Consider the following 24,388-nt stretch of genomic DNA (forward strand, 5'->3'; position numbering starts at 1 on the left):
TTTTATAGACCCACTGTATGATAGACTTGTGAAAGGCGTCCTGTTAGCAGCCAAAAGGAATATCTAAATATTAAATAACGATGGAGAGCTTTGCCTTATGAATGAAAGTTGTTGCTTAATAAAAACATATTATTGTATGGAGGCACAGGCAGAAACCCACATGCTCTGAACAGTATGAACTATTGTTAGATGACTATTTTGAGGTGAGGATAGTGGAGGCTAGTGTGCTCATGAACAACAATATTCATACTCAGTGGTGTACCTACGGTGTCACCCATTTCACCCTTTCCCTGCAGATAAATTTTGGGGGCTTTGCTCACTAGTAATTTATAAATGAACAAATATGAAAACAATTGACATTCACAAACCATAATTCAGAGTAAAAGGAAATAAATTCACATCTTGATGCACTCCTTGTATAACAAATAACACCCTCAGTTTTGTGAAGTGAGCCTTCATGCAAAAGCAAACATCTTTCGAGTTCTCCTACACTTACACTCAAAACCTTTTCAGCAATGTCATCCAAGTTAATAACATGTTTCACGCTCAGTGCTTAGAACTGCAAAAGCACTTAATCTGGATTCTGAGTCAGAGTTTCTCAGAAATGGGGTGATTACATAGTTACACTTTAGAAAATTATCTTTCTGCCATATGTGAAGTATCTGGCAGAACGAAGTACAGCTGAAGGGCTATGGATACACCAAGGAGACACAAAAAAATTATTCTCCACAAACAAAAATGTTGCAGTGTCTTTAATTGATAATGTTTCCTTTCTTTCAAAATTCCTTCAACATGAGTGTTTTTAGGGTAATCCATTCATGTAAATGAGTTATGTTTAAATCTGATTCACACTTTCAAATCAATTTTTCTGATCTTTTCTGAATATCTTTATTTTCTAACTTAAAAAGATGAACAGGGTGCAAGGAAGAAAAATTATCATTAAAATTCTGTAGATTGGTAAAATGTTTGATTGTCAAATTGGAATATCAACAAAAGTATTGAAAACTAATACTTGAAGGTTAGACAAACAAGTGAGAAAGGCATAATGTTGATTTTATTATTAAGTGCCACTTACACAATTTGTTCAGTATGAGCACCGGTGACTTTGTCAGGATGCTGCAACTGTAAAGCAATGTGATGAATAGTTGCTCGCAGCAGTTCCAATGGAATCTGGGCAACATGTTCCTATATATATGCCTCTAGATCAGGTAGAGACTTTAAGTGTCCCTGGTATAAATGTTCTTTTAGATATCCCAAGAGCCAATAGTCACATGGATTCAGATCAGTTGATCTTGCAGGACATACGTCTTGAAAACCTCTGGAGATAATACGTTCATGGAAGATGGCATTAGCAGAGCTTTCACTGGATCAGCAAGATGAGGCATTTCCCCATCTTGCATGAAACAATGGTTTCCATGCACTTGTGTTCTTTTAATGCACGAACCATATGCTGCACAAGGAAGTCTCTGTAACGTTCAGACGTTACAGTACACATGACAGGCCATCTAGGTGTATTCTCTTCAAAAAAGAATGGACCAAGAATAAAGATGCTTGTGAATTCACACCACATAGCCACATACTCCGAGTACAATCGCTCTTCGTGCACAACACGCGGTTTTACAGCACCCCAAATCCAGCAGTTCTGTGTATTGACTATACCCTGTAGTGTAAAATGTGCCTCGTCACTCCACAGAATACTGGCCGGCCACATGCCATCAACTTCTATCCATATCAGAAACCGAAGAGCAAATTCAGAACATTGCCATGGATCGTGAGGTTTCAGTTGCTGCGCCTTGTGCGGGTATCAGTGTAAAATAGACCGAAAAACTTTCCGTACTGTTGACCATGGGATGGACAATTACCGTGACACTGCAATAACATTACCAGTACCCAGGGCACGTGCTGTATGGTCAGTTACAGCAACAGTAAATTTGTCAATTGCTTCCATCGCGAAAGGACGCTTTCCTCTTCCAAGTGCTACACCAAGCTCACTCGTGTTTTTGAATTTCATTATCATCATCTTTAAACAGTTTATGAAATAAGACCTCTCCTCAGACATTTCAGTTGGTGATACTCTCTCTTTCCATCACTGCAATTGCTGCCGTTCACATAAAACTGTTTCACTAACAGCGCACGGTCTCTCTTCTAGACAAGCGTTTCATTCGCTCACATTATGGCTTGTCAAATGACAGCTAGGATGTCATAACCTAACACAAACAGCGCACGACGTCAGATTTGCACCTGGTGGCCACAAGTGAAACTAATCGGTTTCGCATTAACGCACTGGCATATCTACCAAGTTTCGCTGCCGCATTAAAATTACACCCCACCCTGTACTCCGCGCGTAGCTGCACTTTAATTACACTACTGACCATTAAAATTGCCACACGAAGAAGAATTGAAGGTGATAAACGGGTATTCATTGGACAAATATATTACACTAGAACTGACATGTGATTACATTTTCACGCAATTTGGGTGCATAGATCCTGAGAAATCAGTACCCAGAACAACCACCTCCGGCCGTAATAACGGCCTTGATGCGCCTGAGCATTGAGTCAAACAGAGCTTGGATGGCGTGTACAGGTACAGCTGCCAATGCAGCTTCAATGCGATACCACAGTTCATCAAGAATAGTGACTGGCGTATTGTGACGAGCCAGTTGCTCGGCCACCATTGCAGTCGAACATTTTCTGTAGCCAGAAAGACCCGTAAGGGACCTGCAACATACGGTCATGCGTTATCCTGCTGAAATGTAGAGTTTCGCAGGGATTGAATGAAGGGTAGAGCCATGGGTCGTAACACATCTGAAATTTAACGTCCACTGTTCAAAGTGCCGTCAATGCGAACAAGAGGTGACCGAGAAGTGTAACCAATGCTACCCCACACCATCACGCCGGGTGATACGCCAGTACTGCGATGACGAATACACGCTTCCAATGTGCGTTCACCGCGATGTCGTCAAACACGTGTGCGACCATCATGATGCTGTAAACAGAACCTGGATTCATCCGAACAAAAATGACGTTTTGCCATTTCTGCACCCAGGTTCGTGTTGAGTACACCATCGCAGGCGCTCCTGACTGTGATGCAGCGTCAAGGGTAACCGCAGCCCTCGTCTCCGAGCTGATAGTCCATGCTGCTGCAAACGGCGTCGAACTGTTCGTGCAGATGGTTGTTGTCTTGTAAACGTCCCCATCTGTTGACTCAGGGATCGAGACGTGGCTGCACGATCCGTTACAGCCACGCGGATAAGATGCCTGTCATCTCGACTACGAGGCCGTTGGAATCCAGCTCGGCGTTCCGTATTACACTCCTGAACCCACCGACTCCATATTATGCTAACAGTCATTGGATCTCTACAAATGCGAGCAGCAATGTCGTGATACGATAAACCGCAATCGCGATATGCTACAATCCGACCTTTATAAAAGTCGGAAAGGTGATGGTACGCATTTCTCCTCCTTGCACGAGGCATCACAACAACGTTTCACCAGGCAACGATGTTCAACTGCTGTTTGTGTATGAGAAATGGGTTGGAAACTTTCCTCATTTCAGAACGTTGTAGGTGTCGCCACCGGCGCCAACCTTGTGTGAATGCTCTGAAAAGCTAATCATTTGCATATCACAGCATCTTCTTCCTGTCGGTTAAATTTCGCGTCTGTAGCACGTCATCTTCGTGATGTAGCAATTTCAATGGCCAGTAGTGTATAATCATCCGGTTTTATTGCTAATCATCGCCTTGAATTGTCTTACTGACACGGTGAACTGTGTGGCAGGAGATCCAGAGTTTTATGAACAAATTTAACGTAACGTATCATTCTTCCCCTAAGAATCCTAGGGAACTACAGGCTTTTGCAGCGACTCTAGAACCTCAGATTCTTAAAATTGGCACAGTTTTAAGCAATCACTGGGTTGAATCTCACTTTCGCAACGTTTCTGCAATGTAGCAAGACTCTTAAGCCCTTGTCCATCACTTTCTGGAGGCAAAAGAAGACAGTAAAAGAAGCAAAACAGATTGGTGTGTTTATGATGGTCTTTTGAGAAAAATAACGTAATGCGAATTTGGTCTTCTTTTCGACCCCACGTGTGCTGCTCTCCATGAACTTTGGGAAGTACGTTTATTCTACAAGAGAGAAATAGTGACTTGTACAAAGGATATAGGAGGATAATGAGTACAGTCCAAATTCTTGATGAAAGAATTGAAAATCCCGGTCCATACTACTGTATCTCTCTTCAAGGTAAGGAGACAATGAATTTCAAAAGGATTCAAGTCCTGCAGTTAGTTCATCTGATTTTTATAATAGTCTGAAAGAAGTGGTTGAAAAGCGTCTGCTTCAAGGAGATAATGCTGTTTTCTCTGAATGTGCCGAGATTTTAGATTACAAGTATTGGCCAGAAAATCATGGGGAGCATCTGGCATTTGGTGAAGCCGAAATTAGGGAGTCAGCCTGCAAATTTCGCTTAAATGAAAGTGCAGTTCGTGGTTTCTGTGTATATCTTCAAGAAAATAAATTGCCAGATGTACTACTTCCTCCGAAGCACACTTTGGGCACAACTGCAATATCTTTCACCGAATGTGAAAGGGGTTTTCCTCAAATGATTGTTGTAGTTATTACTTATAAATCATCTACGTGTACAGGCAATAATATGCGCTGATGTTCATCAAGATGGTAGGGTATCCTCTCATTCAGTTCAAACCTAAGAAACTGGTAGATTCATGGCTGCGTCCAAATCATTATTCTGCAGTTGGATAGCAACAGCAAGAAGAGGTCTAGAAACCATGAGTGTACATGGGAGGATATGTCATAATCGTTGAAGTTACTGGAAAAACATTTTCTTAGTGAGTACCGGCATCTTTTTTGCCTTAATAAGAAAAACAAAACCTGGCCTTAACCACGTTTTCAGCATCCAACTTCTTCAAAATAGCACCTGGCTTCCTATCAGTTTGCTTCCGTGGAATCTAAAAACAGACGCAAAACGAATTAGAAGTAATTTATGTGATGTGGGTATTGCGGAAACGTTTCCACAATACTAAGTTACCCAAACTTTCGCTTTATCCACACATTTGCCATTTTAAACCTCGGTATGTTACATTAAGAAATTGCTGCATTTATTAAAATCTGACTGAAGCCTGTCAGAATCTCCCTTGTACCTTACTTTATAAGCTCTCTGACGTAAATAAAGATAAGAACAAGATAGGTAAACAAATTTGACACCAAAAACTTATCTCTAAAAAAGGTTTAGAAAATACGCGAACGTAAACTAAATCATTGTTACCGTGTCTGTTGCTCAGCTGACTATATCGTAACAAATGGAAACTACTGCAACAGTTTCCTGTTAACCTTGCTAGCGTGCAACACTCTACAGGCCAGACACTTGACGTTTCCACAGTACCCACACGTCTATATGTGGTTGTTCATTATATTTATTCGCGAAATTCAAGTTGTAAACAACGACATGCACAGGGCTTATGAGCATTTCACATAAATTCCTGAACCACAAAAATGCTGTAACAGATGTTAGCTTTTAACGGTTCATCTATGTTCCAACTTCTGTTGAATATTTCTTGAGAATGACAAACAAATGTATGGATAATGTTACTTCCTTGTCAGTATTTTTCTGACTTATTTACTATTTCTGATTATCAGAACACCATTACACAATTCAAGAAATTGATTTAGTCTAAATTCTGAAAATCTTCTGTTAATGTATTTGTGGTTGTCTTGAAAATACTGAGCACTGGAAAATAAATTGAGCAGAATTTGATAATCGTACTAATAAAAATCTATAGATGATATCTAGCAATAAATTTTTAATCAAATTTTTAATACAGTAACTATGCAGATTGTTCAATGGTCAGAACTTACGGGATATGTCGAGAAGTTCAGCTTGACTTTCTGTTCCATATTCTGTTGCCTCTGACGTGTTTTCCAGAGAGGAACTACGATCTTCCATTAAGAGAGCAGCATAAAATATAAAAACAATGTGTAACTAAACAATAGATAAACATGGTAATGAAATCCAGCTGTCTTTGAGAGCGCTGAAATGCATAAGTGTGATATTACCCTTGTCTGCTTATGACATTGCTTTGTGAAAAAAACGCCATATTTTGATATTGTAATATGATTGCTCTCCTGTAATTATGTGTTTCTATTGCTCCATGTTTATTGGTAAATCTTGTGTGCTTGATCTGGAATAATTTATTCTGCACATTTTTCATTCTTCAATTCTGCATCATTGACCCCCCCCCCATAAATATAATTTGTGATTCTGCAAGCGCTAATTTCAATTCCCAGTGCTGCCTTAGTGCTAGCAATAGAACCACAGTTTATTTCATTAGGGAATATAAATTATAGTTGAAATAAAAACATTAAATTCTTAACATTGGAGATGAAGCTCTGAGTAAAAGAATGTAACTGTAGTATCATGAGAATATGACATCATTCACAGAGGAAGCATTTAACAACGTTTTGGCATGTAGAGCTACAAAAGATGTTGAACACTGTAGTTTTATTTTCAAAATTTGCGATCTTAAGCGAAAAGCACATTAGCACCACATTTTTCTGCTGTTACTGTAGAACTGTGTGGGTGTTATCGAAAAGCGAGTTCAAAAGCTTAACTACGAAATTCATTTTCTTCTTTAGGATTCCATCTGCTGTTCAACAGTAATTATTAGGGCTTGGATTTTTGTGACATAAAAATAATCATAATATGCACAAAAATATACTCTTATAACTAAAGATTTACACAAATATATATAACAACATAAAAATTTGACCCAACAGTATTCAAATAAGGCAAAATTTCAATTGTAAAGTAAATTAGTTAGTCTGTTTATGACAGTGGACTATTTATTTAAGAATAAAATGCACGTGAGGAGCAAGCTAAATTATGGAATTTGATATTGTGCCATGCTTTTTACTAACGTTATCAAAACATAGTGAACCTATGGTTTTTTTTGGTACATCCTCATTTTTATTTCAATTTATGAGTTCTGAGCTGCGAACTTACGCAAAGTCTGGAATAGAAAAGGTTTACTATTGTCAGTCGACAAACCATCACATTTTCAACAAAACATTTTCTACTTCAGCTGACACAAGAGTAAAATAGTAAAATGGACAATATGATTTGAATCTGAGTTTAAATGACTAACTGAGAACTTTTTACTTAACAAAATTGTTGAAATGGAACAGTGTGCTGACATTCCTTTCTTTTTTCTACCACCTTCCCGATTTTCTTTGACATTTCTTTTCTCACTTCAACACAAACAGTTTCTAATTTATTCACTTTTTTCTGTTGGTCTATCTGCGTCACCATTGGCATGTCTGATAGCTCCAAAGCAGTTACGACAGCAGATATAAATACAAAACTTGATTTTCTGTACGAAAGTTTGCCTGAAATTTCAACATTAGAAATTAATTCTTGAGCTAGTTCAACTGAAGAGGCTTCACTGCTATCGACAAATCAATGACGTCTTTTACAACGTTGAAGTTCTGGCAGTAATCGTTGCAGGCATCAAGCAAGGAACTCCATTTCTCAAGATGGGAGATGGTGATAAAGAAATGTCTGGAACTAACCACCTAAATGCTGCCTTTTTGACACACCCAATAAATTTGTCAACATCACTGAATTTATTACGAACTCTGTAACTCTGTGTAAAGCTCAGCTAAACAAGTCACATGCACAATTTTACCTCATAATGCTTTCACCATATAAGAGACAGCATCAGTAATGCATTGTCGAACGCTACAGTCTGGAACCGCGCGACCGCTACGGTCGCAGGTTCGAATCCTGCCTCAGGCATGGACGTGTGTGATGTCCTTAGGTTAGTTAGGTTTAAGTGGTTCTTAGTTCTGGGGGACTGATGACCTCAGAAGTTAAGTCCCATAGTGCTCAGAGCCATTTGAACCATTTTTTTGTAGCGCCTAGAACCCCTCGGCCACCGCGGCCGGCAGGAAGACGCAACTGAACCGTTTACGAGAAAACCAAGTTTGAAAGTTTTAGGCGTTCTTACATATTTTCTACGGTCGCTTGCTCTCTCGGATGCGGACTCTTTTAATACAAACGACCATGCAAAGTTTATAAGCACGCGTAACATTTTCAAACTCGATTTTCTGGAAACGGTTTAAGAGTTGCGTCCTCCTATTTACGGATGTGGAAGTCTTTGACGAGTCCTACAAACGCTGTCAATATGAATGAGCTCGGTGAGCAGAAGTTCGTACGGTCCCTTTGTCAGCACATGCCAACGACATTTGCACTATAGTGCAGATATTTTCAGTGCAATGCAGATACAAAGATACATAGGAGTAAAAAAAATTTCATGCGAAGTTCACGGCGGCCGGGGCTACGGTTCACTTTGTCCAGTATTGTGAGTCGGGTAGTGTTGTTCACAAACAGGTGTGTGTACTCACATGGCAGCCAGGGGATGTTGACGAGCGTCTGCAGGCGATCGGCGCGGGCCCAGTCGAGGATGCCGGCCACAGCGAAGGGCAGCGCGCCCACAGCCAAGGCCGCCAGCAGCACCGCTCGCATCGCGCTGCTCCGCCCTGCCACAACCGACAAAGTGTCTACTTTCTTAACTCTGTTTTTGTGCTGGGCTACCCGTAGCTGACATCTCGACTACAAAAAACACGTCACACTTCAGTTGTATGCTTAGTTCTGAATGACAACGTCAGATGACCAACTGGCAACGGGTCCCACAAGGCTCTATCTTAGGGCCCTTACTTTTTCTTGTGTATATTAATGACCTTTCATTAGAAACATCACCAAATGCCCAGTTCATTCGGTCTGAATATGATACAAACACTGCAATAAATAGCAAATTAACTGTAGTTTTAGAAAGATCGTTTAATGAAATTTTCAAAGACGTTAATAAATGTTTCCTAGCTAAGTCATTGTTACTAAATTTTGAAAAGACACACTAGATGCAGTTCAGAACTTGTAAGAGATTTCCTCCCAGTATATATCTAAAACATGACAAATGATTAGAATGAGTTGACAGTACTAAGTGTTAGGGATTCCAAATAGACAATAAATTCAATCAGGAGAAGTATACCACAAAAACTGCTGAAGTGCCTAAACAAATTTTTATTTGCAATGCGGATGCGGTAAAACATAGATGATACAAAAACAAAAAAGCTAGCACACTTCGTTCACTTTCAAGCGGTAATGTCACACAGGCTCATTTTTTTGGCATAACTCATAAAGTAAAGCTAAAATTTTCTGGGTCCTAAAGCATGGGATAGGAATTGTCTGTTGTATGAACTCAACGATGTCCTGAATTAGGGTTGGTCGGTTTCTTTGGGGAAAGAGACCAGACAGAGTGGTCATCGATCTCATCGGATTAGGAAGGATGGGGAAGGAAGTCGGCCGTGCCCTTTCGGATGAACCATCTCGGCATTTGCCTGGAGTGAATTAGGGAAATCACGGAAAACCTAAATCAGGGTGGCCGGACGCGGGATTGAACCGTCGTCCTCCCGAATGCGAGTTCAGTGTGCTAACCACCTGAATTAGGGGTACTTTCTACTTTCCAATATACAGGGTGTTACAAAAAGGTACGGCCAAACTTTCAGGAAACATTCCTCACAGACAAAGAAAGATAATATGTTAAGTGGACATGTGTCCGGAAACGCATACTTTTCATGTTAGAGCTCATTTTATTACTTCTCTTCAAATCACATTAATCATCGAATGGAAACACACAGAAACAGAACGTACCAGCGTGACTTCAAACACTTTGTTACAGGAAATGTTCAAAATGTCCTCTGTTAGCGAGGATACATGCATCCACACTCCGTCGCATGGAATCCCTGATGCGCTGATGCAGCCCTGGAGAATGGTGTATTGTATGACAGCCGTCCACAATACGAGCACAAAGAGTCTCTACATTTGGTACCGGGGTTGCGTAAACGAGAGCTTTCAAATGCCCCCATAAATGAAAGTCAAGAGGGTTGAGGTCACGAGAGCGTGGAGGCCATGGAATTGGTCCGCCTCTACCAATCCATCGGTCACCGAATCTGTTGTTGAGAAGCATAGGAACACTTCGACTGAAATGTGCAGGAGCTCCATCGTGCATGAACCACATGTTGTGTCGTACTTGTAAAGGCACATGTTCTAGCAGCACATGAAATAATGATAACGTGCTCCATTGAGCGTAAGTGGAAGAACATGGGGCCCAATCAAGACATCACCAACAATGCCTGCCCAAACGTTCACAGAAAATCTGTGTTGATGACGTGATTGTACAATTGTGTGCGGATTCACGTCAGCCGACACAGGTTGATTGTGAAAATGTACAATTTGATCACGTTGGAATGAAGCCTCATCCGTAAAGAGAACATTTGCACTGAAATGAGGATTGACACATTGTTGGATGAACCATTCGCAGAAGTGTACCCGTGGAGGTCAATCAGCTGCTGACCTCCACACGCTGTACATGCTACGGAAACAACTGGTTCTCCCGTAGCACTCTCCATACAGTAACGTGGTCAACGTTACCTTGTACAGCAGCAACTTCTCTGACGCTGACATTAGGGTTATCGTCAACTGCACGAAGAGTTGCCTCGTCCATTGCAGGTGCCCTCGTCGTTATAGGTCTTTCCCAGTCCCGAGTCATAGGCTGGAATGTTCCGTGCTCCCTAAGACGCTGATCAATTGCTTCGAACGTCTTCCTGTCGGGACACCTTCGTTCTGGAAATCTGTCTCGATACAGACGTACCGCGCCAAGCCTATTGCCCCGTGCTAATCCATACATCAAATGGGCATCTGCCAACTCCGCATTTGTAAACATTGCACTGACTGCCAAATCACGTTCGTGATGATCACTAACCTGTTAATGCTACGTACTGATGTGCTTGATGCTAGTACTGTAAAGCAATGAGTCGCATGTCAACACAAGCACCGAAGTCAACATTGCCTTCCTTCAGCTTCCTTCAATTGGGCCGACTGGCGGTGAATCGAGGAAGTACAGTACATACTGACGAAACTAAAATGAGCTCTAACACGGAAATTAAGCGTTTCCGGACACATGTCCACATAACATCTTTTCTTTATTTGTGTGTGAGGAATGTTTCCTGAAAGTTTGGCCGTACCTTTTTGTAACACCTTGTATTTATTCCTCCACGAAATTTATCGTAAATTATATAACTCTTTTTTTTAAACCAACACCTGAGTTCATGGAATCCATACTAGAAATAGAATACTCTACAGAATTAATTAAAGTCACTCCTTTTGGTCCAGGAAGGTGCCCACTATTCAGAAACACATATTTTCACTAACTTGCCAGCGGCAATTTAAAATTTAAGAAATATCAATGTTCAGTTTAAGAGTAGAGAATAGGATTTAATAATATCCCACTGACGAATTGCTTAGCAAAATCGATTGCTAGAGATATTACTAATAATACCAAATAACGTGAATGCTATATGAAATGTGTCTTCCGCACATCTTCAGCGTAGTAGCGTGATCAATGCAAATAAGTGTTCTAAACTGACTTTTCAATTTGATGATGTGTGGCTTTAGTAGCCTCAGGATTATAACACGCATCTTAGCGTAAAATGACATATTTTGTGAAAAGCTTGTTATTACCTCTTAAATGAAGATATGTTAAAGATTTTTTGAATTATTCCAGATCCATGAGGGCAATTTACGTAGACTCTGTAGAAGCAACTCTAGTATAACTTCTCTTGTAAATATATATCATGTATTCGTGTTTAATGACATGTTCTACGACCTGAAAGATCTCCTCCCCATGGCACTATAGCATAGAAAGTACCAGTGTGTTTCAAAAGTCCGGGAACACTTTGAAAAATTTATTGCAACCGAGTGAGTAGCATTACAAAGTAATAATATATGTAATTTGAAAAAGTAATCTTGTAAATTTTTTTTTCGCGGCAGTTTTTATGTGTAGTTCCTTGTACAGTCGCCAGGTGGTGTCAAAATCAAGATGGCGATTTCTGGAGCTTAGAAGAGTTTATGCGTGCTAGAATTTGACAAAACACAGAGTGCAACGGATTTCCAACGAAAAGTTATGACGAACTATGGGAAAGCAGCACCATCCAGAAAGTCAATCTACGGTCGGGTTGTGAAGTTTGTTGAAGCTGAATGTTTGAGTGACACGAAGAGAGATGGTCGGCCAGGTGTGACTGCAAATGACACTGAACGAGCGAGAGAAGCTTTCACAAGGAGTGCAGCAAAATCTCTACGTAGAGCTTGGCGTGAGCTGGAAGTGACAACAACGAGCGGGTGGCGTGGTTTGCGTAAAAAAACATGAAACCATACAGACTACAGTTCGTATGAAAGTTATATCCCAAAACAAAGATCTGCGATTCGAATTTTGCTGCGCATCGCAGGTCAAAGATTATGGTTTTGCAAATTCGATAATTTTTCTGACGAGGTAACACTGCATACAAATGGGAAAGTAAACAGCCACAACTGTAGTATTTGGCGAAACCTGCATGTTGTTGTTGTTGTGGTCTTCAGTCGTGAGACTGGTTTGATGTAGCTCTCCATGCTACTCTATCCTATGCAAGCTTCTTCATCTCCCAGTACCTACTGCAACCTACATCCTTCTGAATCTGCTTAGTGTACTCATCTCTTGGTCTCCCTCTACGATTTTTACCCTCCACACTGCCCTCCAATACTAAATTGGTGATCCCTTGATGCCTCAGAACATGTCCTACCAACCGATCCCTTCTTCTGGTCAAGTTGTGCCACAAACTTCTTTTCTCCCCAATCCTATTCAATACCTCCTCATTAGTTATGTGATCTATCCACCTTATCTTCAGCATTCTTCTGTAGCACCACATTTCGAAAGCTTTTATTCTCTTCTTGTCCAAACTAGTTATCGTCCATGTTTCACTTCCATACATGACTAACCTCCATACAAATACTTTCAGAAATGACTTCCTGACACTTAACTCTATACTCGATCTTAACAAATTTCTCTTCTTCAGAAACACTTTCCTTGCCATTTCCAGTCTACATTTTATATCCTCTCTACTTCGGCCATCATCAGTTATTTTGCTCCCCAAATAGCAAAACTCCTTTACTACTTTAAGTGTCTCCTTTCCTAATCCGACTTAATTCGACTACATTCCATTATCCTCGTTTTGCTTTTGTTTATGTCCATCTTATATTCTCCTTTCAAGACACTATCCATTCCATTCAACTGCTCTTACAAGTCCTTTGCTGTCTCTGACAGAATTACAATGTCATCGGCGAACCTCAAAGTTTTTATTTCTTCTCCATGGATTTTAATACCTACCCTGAATTTTTCTTTTGTTTCCTTTACTGCTTGCTAAATATACAGATTGAGTAACATCGGAGAGAAGCTACAACCCTGTCTTACTCCCTTCCCAACCACTGCTTCCCTTTTATGTCCCTCGACTCTTATAACTGCCATCTGGTTTCTGTACAAATTGTCAATAGCCTTTCGCTCCCTGTATTTTACCCCTGCTACCTTCAGAATTTGAAACAGAGTATTCCAGTCAACATTGTCAAAAGCTTTCTCTAAGTCTACAAATGCTAGAAACGTAGGTTTGCCTTTCCTTAATCTTTCTTCTAAGATAAGTCGTAAGGTCAGTATTGCGTCAAGTGTTCCTACATTTCTACGGAATCCAAACTGATCCTCCCCGAGGTCGGCTTCTACTAGTTTTTCCATTCGTCTGTAAAGAATTCGTGTTAGTATTTTGCAGCTGTGGCTTATTAAAATGATTGTTCGGTAATTTTCACATCTGTCAACACCTGCTTTCTTTGGGATTGGAATTATTATATTTTTCTTGAAGTCTCCCAGTATTTCGCCTGTTTCATACATCTTGTTCACCAGATGGTAGAGTTTTGTCAGGACTGGCTCTCCCAAGGCCGTCAGTAGTTCCAGTGGAATGTTGTCTACTCGGGCGGCCTTGTTTCAACTCAGGTCTTTCAGTGCTCTGTCAAACTCTTCACGCAGTATCTTATCTCCCATTTCATCTTCATCTACATCATCTTCCATTTCCATAATATTGTCCTCAAATACATCGCCCTTGTATAGACCCTCTATATACTCCTTCCACCTTTCTGCTTTTCCTTCTTTGCTTAGAACTGGGTTTCCATCTGAGCTCTTGATATTCATACAAGTGGTTCTCTTTTCTCCAAAGGTCTCTTTAATTTTCTTGTAGGCAGTATCTATTTTACCCCTAGTGAGATAAGCCTCTACAACCTTACATTTGTCCTCTGGCATACGAGCAGTAAATATAATTGTGCTAACGAGCCCAGCTGCCTGTCCACAAGGAACAGAGAAGACTAAGATGGGAGAGCGGAGAGAAGGTGGACTATTAATTAACTCCACTAAGCAGATGGTGCTTAGAATTGGCCTATTGATATGGGGGTGCAATTCGACAGTTTGGTTTAAACTTGATAACACTGCTGGGCTACAGTACTTTTGTCCGAACACGCTTAGCTAATAAATCACTTGCTGTTGAACTAAATTATTGACGTACCCGCTATTTTCATAAAGTTTTTCGTCTGTTCTAAGCACACGATGTATTCAGAGAGCAGACTTACGATAAGTTACGTTCTAATGTTTTCCCTGACTTTCATCCTGATGTGTACAGAAACGCGAACACGGTGATGATACGTTTATAGAACACACCCATGCCAGAGGCGGGCGCAGCTTCAAGGGGGGACGTATGAGAAAATACACGGGCACATACAAGCTCATATATGTTTTACTCTTGGAGAGATAATTGCAGCAAATTTTGCACTTGTCGTTGTTATACTATTGACTACAATCTGAAGCTTTTATCATTTTTTGTCAAATAATTTGATCTTGACTTTGGTGTATACCTTTATAAGACATACTATAACATGAGGAACATTTTCTGAAAGGTTACTTAGCCCTTTCAAAATATGGTAGGCTATACATTATGACGCGGTACCGCACCCAGAAAAGTTTTATGTCGACTGACTCTGGCTGCGGAAGACTACGCAATTATGTAAAATGGAAGTTGCGGGGAATGCAGAAATAAGATTTTATTATCATTTATGCTAGAAGCATGTACCTTAATGTTAGCCACAAACATACATTTTTTGTTTTTGGTCTTCATGTGGCTCTTTTCTTCTAGTCTGGTCCTTCTGGCGTGCGCTCTTGCTGATACTCGTATCCTTCACTGACATTTCAGAACTGCCAATACGCATATCGTTAACCTTCTTCAATAAGTTTTTCAGTGAAGCAACTTGCATCAAATCCTAGTCTCGTAAGGGTTCTGATTCTTTCAGTGTTACCATCATTCAACATCAGACAAGCATCATATGAGGAAATTTTAATAACAGTAGATGAGCAAAATGTCATCGTTGGATGCTCCTTCTAAACGATGTTATTAAAACTTTAGTTCGGGTTTTGTGTTCCATCATGTGTGCATTACTTTAATAAATTTAGAATGAATCGCATCGTAAATGCGCTCACAACCTTCTAAATTCAACAAATATCTTCTCTGATGGCAGGAAATAATAAAATTTGCAATCACGGACAGAGTTGTGAAGAAAAGGGGGCATGGTACTCGTTTTTGCCTTATTTGTTGCATGAATTAGTCTCTGAAAATTGGAGACAGTATCTCTAACAGGCTACAGAGCTATATGGTGGCAAAAATGTCAATATTTTGGACCAGCTTTACGAACATCCGTACGTAAGCGGCAGCAACGTTACCCACACACTACGAAGGCCGACGCCCATACGTTGCGCGGCGTTTAGTTGGACACCGTGCAGATGCCTCGGAGGCGCCCTGATGTCTGCCAGTTTATCTTTCATTGACTTCCTCTTACTTCCCTCATCATTATTCAACACAAACATCACACTACACACACCCTTTACAGTCACCTACACTTGTCAGATGCACTGAAACACACAATTCACGAAGGAAACAGGCCATTGTGCTCGACAGACGGAAAAACCTTTGCAGTTCGGCAGATGAACCTGACTTTTTGGATCTCCTAGCCAACAGAACCATACTACGCTACATTTTTGTTATTAATGAGCCATTCTCTAACAAAGTTGCAAAACTGGAAACTGGTATTTCCAGATTGTAACACCAGGACTGGCTAACAGCTAAGAGAAAGTGTTTAACATAAGTTACCACAGAAATTGCGTCAATATGTACACTTACAGGTAACTTCCTCCATATTCACAGAATAATGGGTATATCACGAGCGCAGTGACTGTATTACGCACTTAATTTTATTAACACTTGATTCAACACCCAGCGACAACTTATTCAATGAATTATCCTCTCTTTTCTATTATTTTTTTTCAACCGCCCATCTGTTTCAGTGACCCTGTGTCATAGAGGACTTACCGAAAGAAATCAAACAGAAGAATAAAATATGGAACTAAGAACGACCAAGGTGTAAATAACACTGAAAACGACAATAGTGATAAACTGACAATATAAGAATTAAGTTTATTTTAAAACTCTTAATAATGTATAAAAAGAGTGAAAGGATTCTCTCATGACCTATTGGTAGGAATGATTTTGGGAACACCATGAAAAACCAAAACTGGGACGTCTTTTCATACGCGCAAATTTATTCCTTCCCGCTGCATTGTCCTGGCTTACAACTATCATAAAACAAGCAAGTAAGCATATATGAACAATTTTCACCTCATTTCAGTGAATTACAGTTCAATAGAAAATTAAAGCATTCTTCTTGTCACAGGCTATCAACTTCAATTAGAAAGAAACTCCTGCGAAAACATATTGGCAACACGTGTTAGAGAGTGGTGCAGGCTTCTTTTGAACAGTACTTCAGTGCTAGCACCGTAAAGATGATTTCTCCAGGTTGACGTAAAGCTCAAGTTCTCATAATCGAGTTAACGTAATGCGATATCAGTGTAAGTTCGTCAATCAGACGCCTTCAGCTTGGTGAGTCAATAACACATGGGGTATGGATGACTCTTTCTTGAGATGAAAATGTTCTTACAGTTTCAACTAATATATCGTAAAATATAATGTCAGATGAGCTCTAAAAACGAAAGCCCACGAAATCAATTCATTTTAAATTTCTCCTTTTAAACAATCATCGCCCATTAACGTAATACCAAATTATTGCGTAGATCTAACTGGTCTATGCATACAAAACGTCTGGAGGTAAATGGATTGCTTCATCTTAAAAGCAAACGATGTCACGTAGACTGGAAAGCGGCGGACCAATTTTCCACGCACCTGAGCAACTAACCGGTTAGTTAGATTAAAAACTCTCCAAACAGCGTGTACATACTTTTTCTTTTAAATGTGGTTCGAGTATAGATGTATTATACACTCCTGGAAATGGAAAAAAGAACACATTGACACCGGTGTGTCAGACCCACCATACTTGCTCCGGACACTGCGAGAGGGCTGTACAAGCAATGATCACACGCACGGCACAGCGGACACACCAGGAACCGCGGTGTTGGCCGTCGAATGGCGCTAGCTGCGCAGCATTTGTGCACCGCCGCCGTCAGTGTCAGCCAGTTTGCCGTGGCATACGGAGCTCCATCGCAGTCTTTAACACTGGTAGCATGCCGCGACAGCGTGGACGTGAACCGTATGTGCAGTTGACGGACTTTGAGCGAGGGCGTATAGTGGGCATGCGGGAGGCCGGGTGGACGTACCGCCGAATTGTTCAACACGTGGGGCGTGAGGTCTCCACAGTACATCGATGTTGTCGCCAGTGGTCGGCGGAAGGTGCACGTGCCCGTCGACCTGGGACCGGACCGCAGCGACGCACGGATGCACGCCGAGACCGTAGGATCCTACGCAGTGCCGTAGGGGACCGCACCGCCACTTCCCAGCAAATTAGGGACACTGTTGCTCCTGGGGTATCGGCGAGGACCATTCGCAACCGTCTCCATGAAGCTGGGCTACGGTCCCGCACACCGTTAGGCCTTCTTCCGCTCACGCCCCAACATCGTGCAGCCCGTCTCCAGTGGTGTCACGACAGGCGTGAATGGAGGGACGAATGGAGACATGTCGTCTTCAGCGATGAGAGTCGCTTCTGCCTTGGTGCGAATGATGGTCGTATGCGTGTTTGGCGCCGTGCAGGTGAGCGCCACAATCAGGACTGCATACGACCAAGACACACAGGGCCAACACCCGGCATCATGTTGTGGGGAGCGATCTCCTACACTGGCCGTACACCTCTGGTGATCGTCGAGGGGACACTGAATAGAGCACGGTACATCCAAACCGTCATCGAACCCATCGTTCTACCATTCCTAGACTGGCAAGGGAACTTGGTGTTCCAACAGGACGTTGCACGTCCGCATGTATCCCGTGCCACCCAACGTGCTCTAGAAGGTGTAAGTCAACTACCCTGGCCAGCAAGATCTCCGGATCTGTCCCCCATTGAGCATGTTTGGGACTGGATGAAGCGTCGTCTCACGCGGTCTGCACGTCCAGCACGAACGCTGGTCCAACTGAGGCGCCAGGTGGAAATGGCATGGCAAGCCGTTCCACAGGACTACATCCAGCATCTCTACGATCGTCTCCATGGGAGAATAGCAGCCTGCATTGCTGCGAAAGGTGGATATACACTGTACTAGTGCCGACATTGTGCATGCTCTGTGCCTGTGTCTATGTGCCTGTGGTTCTGTCAGTGTGATCATGTGATGTATCTGACCCCAGGAATGTGTCAATCAAGTTTCCCCTTCCTGGGACAATGAATTCACGGTGTTCTTATTTCAATTTCCAGGAGTGTAGATAGACAGATCATTAAAGACTAGGAATTAGTTCAGAAGGATAAAAATAGTGGCAAAGGAACCGGCAGTGTCTTTGTTTCAAAAATCGTCAGTTCGTTGGCCAGGTTTGATTTTAGAAAACAAAAGAAAAAGAAAAAGGAGATTATGTTGAACTGCCTCGATAATGCACTGGACCAGCCGTTTTTACATCATACTTACGTCGCTTACAACAAATTAAACAAAACAAAAAAAAAATACAATTTCACTTACTTTTAGCTTACCCAAGAATAATTGTAGTAACTCTTTGGATACGTCATTAAAATTATGACACGCTACGAATATCAGTGCACGATTAGTTTTTATGTGGCGAGGGGAAAACAGTGAACTTTTCGGTAGTAACTGAACTCGCTCCTAGTTCTCTGTGATATATAGCTTTTCTCTAAGGTTACTAGAGGCGTGGTGCGATAAAGGAGCTAGATTACATTAATCAGCAGCTGTCATAACGCTGAGAGCTTAAAACGCAAGAGAGTCAGATTTATTTGTATTCCTGGAATCACTGCTAGCTTTACTGAATCATAAGACGCACTCATAGCGTAACATATGAATCATACGCCTAACCTGATGATATCACACGACTAAAAGAAACAGCCTTAGTTGTTGGGTCATTCACTGACTTCGTCAACGAACTAGGGCAAGCCGATAACACTTCACACTTCAAATTACGCAATAAACTGACTCACTGGGTTAATTACGTTTGTATAGCTCACAAAATACGTCGCGCAAATCTGGGAATCCACGAAGTTTAATCTTGGCACTACGCTCGGAAGATTCAGTTGCAGTTCTCATTCGGCAGCGGCTGGTAATGAGTGAAGTTTATGTTGATGAGCTATAATTTCTTTGTTGAAGTTCGTACTTCTCAAATACTGCATCCGAATCACAGACGGAAAGCCGGTCGGAGTGGCCGTGCGGTTCTAGGCGCTACAGTCTGGAGCCGAACGACCGCTACGGTCGCAGGTTCGAATCCTACCTCGGGCATGGCTTAGGTTAGTTAGGTTTAATTAGTTCTAAGTTCTAGACGACTGATGACCTCAGAAGTTAAGCCCCATAGTGCTCAGAGCCATTTGAGCCACAGACGGAAAACCGATTAGGGCTTAACGTCCCGTCGACGAGCAGCTCATTATAGACGGAGAACTACCTCGGACAGGACAATTATGGTGAAGGAAATCCGCCTAAATAAATTTAGGGCAATCACAGAAAACCTAAAGCTAGACGGACGCAAGGGTAGTTGAACTTGGGCCCTCCAGTACATCGGTCGACTGCGCCATCTCTCGGACACGAAGCTCACAGACTGGAAAAACAACGTCAATATATCGCGCGCTATAAACTGAAAACAAAACGGAGAAAAAACTGTTTGCAAAATCTGAGCTAAAAAAGAGTTAAAATGTCAGGCGCTGACTGCATTCCTAGTATCTGTAACGTAACAGCTGCGACAGATCAGTCCCGCTCTACATATAACAATATTAGGTTCCGTAAATTTTCTATCGTGAGTTATTGACCAGTATGGTGTAGAGCAGGCATGGGAACCCTTTGGTGACCAGCGGGCCTCATTCACATACTTACTTAACCTGCTAGCCGCCTCATCACGTCACGTTAGAACAGCGCTCCTAGTGCATGAAGTCAAACTATAGCGTCCGTGACAATATTTAAGGGGTAACGCACCGATATGAATGGCAGTGCTTTCCTGACACGCCACGACAACAATTTATGTCTCAAAGCACACGTCTTTTAGAGTATACTCATTTCATGTTCACCCCATCTTCAGAAATTTACATTTAATTACGGGTCGTGAACATTGTTTCTTTAGTTACAACGTTTCACAATGACTGTTTTACAAATTTCGGTTGCAGCATTCTACAACGTCGTTAGTAAAGAAACAATGGCCACAATATCTGAAGACAGGAAACTTGAAATACAATCACGGAAAAATAAAAGCCTGCAAAAGCATGTGGTTGCAGCCAATAAATAAATTACCTTCAATTTCAGCAGTTGTAGACGTCCACAAAGTGCAAGAACTGTTTACTAATGTTAATACGAGAAAGAAAAGGAAAACAAAATAAGGCAATGAGGTAGGCAATACCAGCCGAAAAAGCAATTTGGAGTAACTTCGCGGCTTTTGGTCAGAGGTACGTCATTCGAGGGTTTGAAATTTAGTGTGTAAATACCCACCAACACTATTAGCAAGCAGTTTTTAAATATCTGCTCAAAAGTACTTTTGATGACTTATCGCATCGCCGTGGATTGTTTCTGTAACACAAAAAAAACATTAACTGAATTGCGTCATAAGTTACAAACCAGAAACGAGTCGAGCGTCAGTGTAAATATCCGAAAAGGCGTCCCTCGCGGAGTACTCGTACAACGTGAGTGCGTCGCTCTCCCACGAATTTCGGCCGCAGGCCGGGTTGAGTGGTGTAAAGCATTTTTCAGTGAAGTGGATATAGAGACTGGAGAGAAAGATTTATTGTAAGATTGTAAGCAAGGTAGAGACATTTGGATTGCAGTGCGACTGTGTCCTCGTTGTAACGTGACCTCCAGCTGTGAGATCTACTCCATCTACGATGTTGTTGTTGTTGTTGTTGTTGTCTTCAGTCCTGAGACTGGTTTGATGCAGCTCTCCATGCTACTCTATCCTGTGCAAGCTGCTTCATCTCCCAGTACCTACTGCAACCTACATCCTTCTGAATCTGCTTAGTGTACTCATCTCTCGGTCTCCCTCTACGATTTTTACCCTCCACGCTGCCCTCCAATGCTAAATTTGTGATCCCTTGATGCCTCAAAACATGTCCTACCAACCGATCCCTTCTTCTAGTCAAGTTGTGCCACAAACTTCTTTTCTCCCCAATCCTATTCAATACCTCCTCATTAGTTACGTGATCTATCCACCTTATCTTCAGTATTCTTCTGTAGCACCACATTTCAAAAGCTTCTATTCTCTTCTTGTCCAAACTAGTTATCGTCCATGTTTCACTTCCATACATGGCTACATTCCAAACAAATACTTTCAGAAACGACTTCCTGATACATAAATCTATATTCGATGTTAACAAATTCCTCTTCTTCAGAAACGCTTTCCTTGCCATTGCCAGTCTACATTTTATATCCTCTCTACTTCGACCATCATCAGTTATTTTACTTCCTAAATAGCAAAACTCCTTTACTACTTTAAGTGTCTCATTTCCTAATCTAATTCCCTCAGCATCACCCGATTTAATTTGACTACATTCCATTATCCTCGTTTTGCTTTTGTTAATGTTCATCTTATATCCTCCTTTCAAGACACTGTCCATTCCGTTCAACTGCTCTTCCAAGTCCTTTGCCGTCTCTGACAGAATTACAATGTCATCGGCGAACCTCAAAGTTTTTACTTCGTCTCCATGAATTTTAATACCTACTCCAAATTTTTCTTTTGTTTCCTTTACTGCCTGCTCAATATACAGATTGAATAACATCGGGGAGAGGCTACAACCCTGTCTCACTCCTTTCCCAACCACTGCTTCCCTTTCATGCCCCTCGACTCTTATAACTGCCATCTGGTTTCTGTACAAATTATAAATAGCCTTTCGCTCCCTGTATTTTACCCCTGCCACCTTTAGAATTTGAAAAAGAGTATTCCAGTCAACATTGTCAAAAGCTTTCTCTAAGTCTACAAATGCTAGAAACGTAGGTTTGCCTTTTCTTAATATTTCTTCTAAGATAAGTCGTAAGGTCAGTATTGCCTCACGTGTTCCAACATTTCGACGGAATCCAAACTGATCCTCCCCGAGGTCCGCATCTACCAGTTTTTCCATTCGTCTGTAAAGAATTCGCGTTAGTATTTTGCAGCCGTGGCTTATTAAACTGATAGTTCGGTAATTTTCACATCTGTCAGCACCTGCTTTCTTTGGGATTGGAATTATTATATTCTTCTTGAAGTCTACGATAGACAGCTGATATTCTAGCGTGAATTATAGAGGAAACAGATGCCTAACTTCCATGAACTGTGTATACCTGGGCGACGTCGAACGCAGACCTCCCTTCCCGGAGTCCCATGGAAGCTCAGTAGCTGTAGACTAATGTCCGCAACAGTACCTCCTAGTTAATTCTGGCGGTAATGTGTCAGGCAGCAACATCACTCTGTTGATTTCGCATGCACGATATGTGAGTCTGTCCTAGGCAGCTCAAATGTCCAATTACGTGGCAACCTGGGTGCACACATCATTTCCAAGTATCGGCTACACGTAAATTCCGTCTTCCGACGATACTGTGAATTTACTTTAACCTGTAATGACTTTTTAAATATTACTGTTACCACCATACGGCGTTGTCCTTGAGTGATGGTCTAAGAAGTTATTTGGCTACTGGTGTCTTTACCGCCTTCGTTTATGATTATTACAATTGTTCAGCCACTTAACAAATTCATGTTGTACGTTTGCACTTCTCATTACATTGAACAGTCGTCTTTTATAGCTTATTTTTCATGTACGGGTAGTGTGTCTGTACTAGACAGTCTTGCCATGACGTCGGTTATCAATCGCTACGCTTCCAAGTCTTATCTAAGAACGGTGGGTGCAGCAACGTAGGTGGCACACGGAACTATGATGTTAAACGATTCACCTAATCAGGGAGGAAATTGTTAAGCATGTACATAAACTGCTTTAATGTATACAACTTGCCTTAAATGAGGGTGAAAATGAGATTATGAGCATAAGTGGGAGGAGAAATTCTATGTTCCCCGCATTAGCGATATACCGCTGGGCTCAATCAGCCTGGTTAAATATGTATGTATAGCGTTACAACGTATACGTAGCAGGAAGAACACAGAAAGACAGTTCTAGGGAAGCAATTAAATGGTAGATACAGATGGCGCTCTGCTATCTATGCCACTACGCTGTTGGGGGACGACGCTGAAACCATTATCAGTACATCTGCTATCCCCCAAGTGGAATATGTCGTCATAAAATCAAAAGCTACGTCTTCTTTCCAGGTGTACTATTTTTTTCCGGCAGCGTATTTCACGAATACTTACTCACTAAATTCTAAGATTCGAATTTCCGAAGAGTATCTACGACAGTCTACAGTCTCGTATGTATTGCTCCCATAGCGATAGCAGTGGGATCACATATCTCTGTTCAGATAGATAATGAGGGAAATGGCAGCACTGCTGACCCTCTTTCGCCTTCGCAACAGGTACGAGGTTCTGGCCTGTGTTGGTAACACATCAGAGCCAGCACGGGACGCCTCGACTGTTGGGCCAGTCGCAGATATTTCCGCCAATTGCGGACAATGACAATGAGAGGATATGTCCATCATTGGAAGCTCTAACTTTAGGCGGATAAGGGCAGAGTGCAATCGGTCTGCTTACCGACAGGTCTGCTCCGAGATGTGGACGAGGCTTTGCTGGCAGCTACTGAACGCTCTGTGCGCAATCGGTTGCAGATAGTAGCTCTTGTCGGCAGGAATGACACTTGCCGCCTGAGTTCTAAAGCCATCTTCGGTTCCTTTAGAAGGCTGGCTGAATAGGTGAACATATCTACTCCGGCAAGCAGAGTGAAAGCGCAGATCACTATTTGCAGCATCGTATCCAGAGTCGATGGTGGTAACTTGGTTTGGAATCTAGTGGAAGACGTAGACCAGAAACTCAGACGAGGTAGCTAGAGA

The 24,388-nt window shown here is 41.7% G+C and overlaps 1 protein-coding gene across 5 annotated transcripts in view; it reads right to left on the bottom strand.

The window, feature by feature from the left end:
• The window catches only part of LOC126297752 (pancreatic triacylglycerol lipase-like), a 456,502-nt gene that overhangs the window by 125,123 nt on the left and 306,991 nt on the right, over positions 1 to 24,388 (bottom strand). For 2 of the 5 annotated variants that reach the window (XM_049988923.1, XM_049988922.1), the window contains 2 exons: positions 8,415 to 8,549; positions 5,871 to 5,951 (listed from right to left, as the gene is read on the bottom strand). In XM_049988923.1, coding sequence (XP_049844880.1) covers positions 5,871 to 5,951; positions 8,415 to 8,535 — 202 coding nt within the window. In that variant the 5' untranslated portion in view covers positions 8,536 to 8,549. Of the gene's footprint in view, positions 1 to 5,870; positions 5,952 to 8,414; positions 8,550 to 18,964; positions 19,072 to 24,388 lie in introns of those variants that run through there. The other 3 variants (XM_049988926.1, XM_049988925.1, XM_049988924.1) reach the window with 2 other exon arrangements.

The sequence above is a fragment of the Schistocerca gregaria genome, chromosome X (assembly GCF_023897955.1).
Source record: "Schistocerca gregaria isolate iqSchGreg1 chromosome X, iqSchGreg1.2, whole genome shotgun sequence".
Lineage (NCBI taxonomy): Eukaryota > Metazoa > Arthropoda > Insecta > Orthoptera > Acrididae > Schistocerca > Schistocerca gregaria.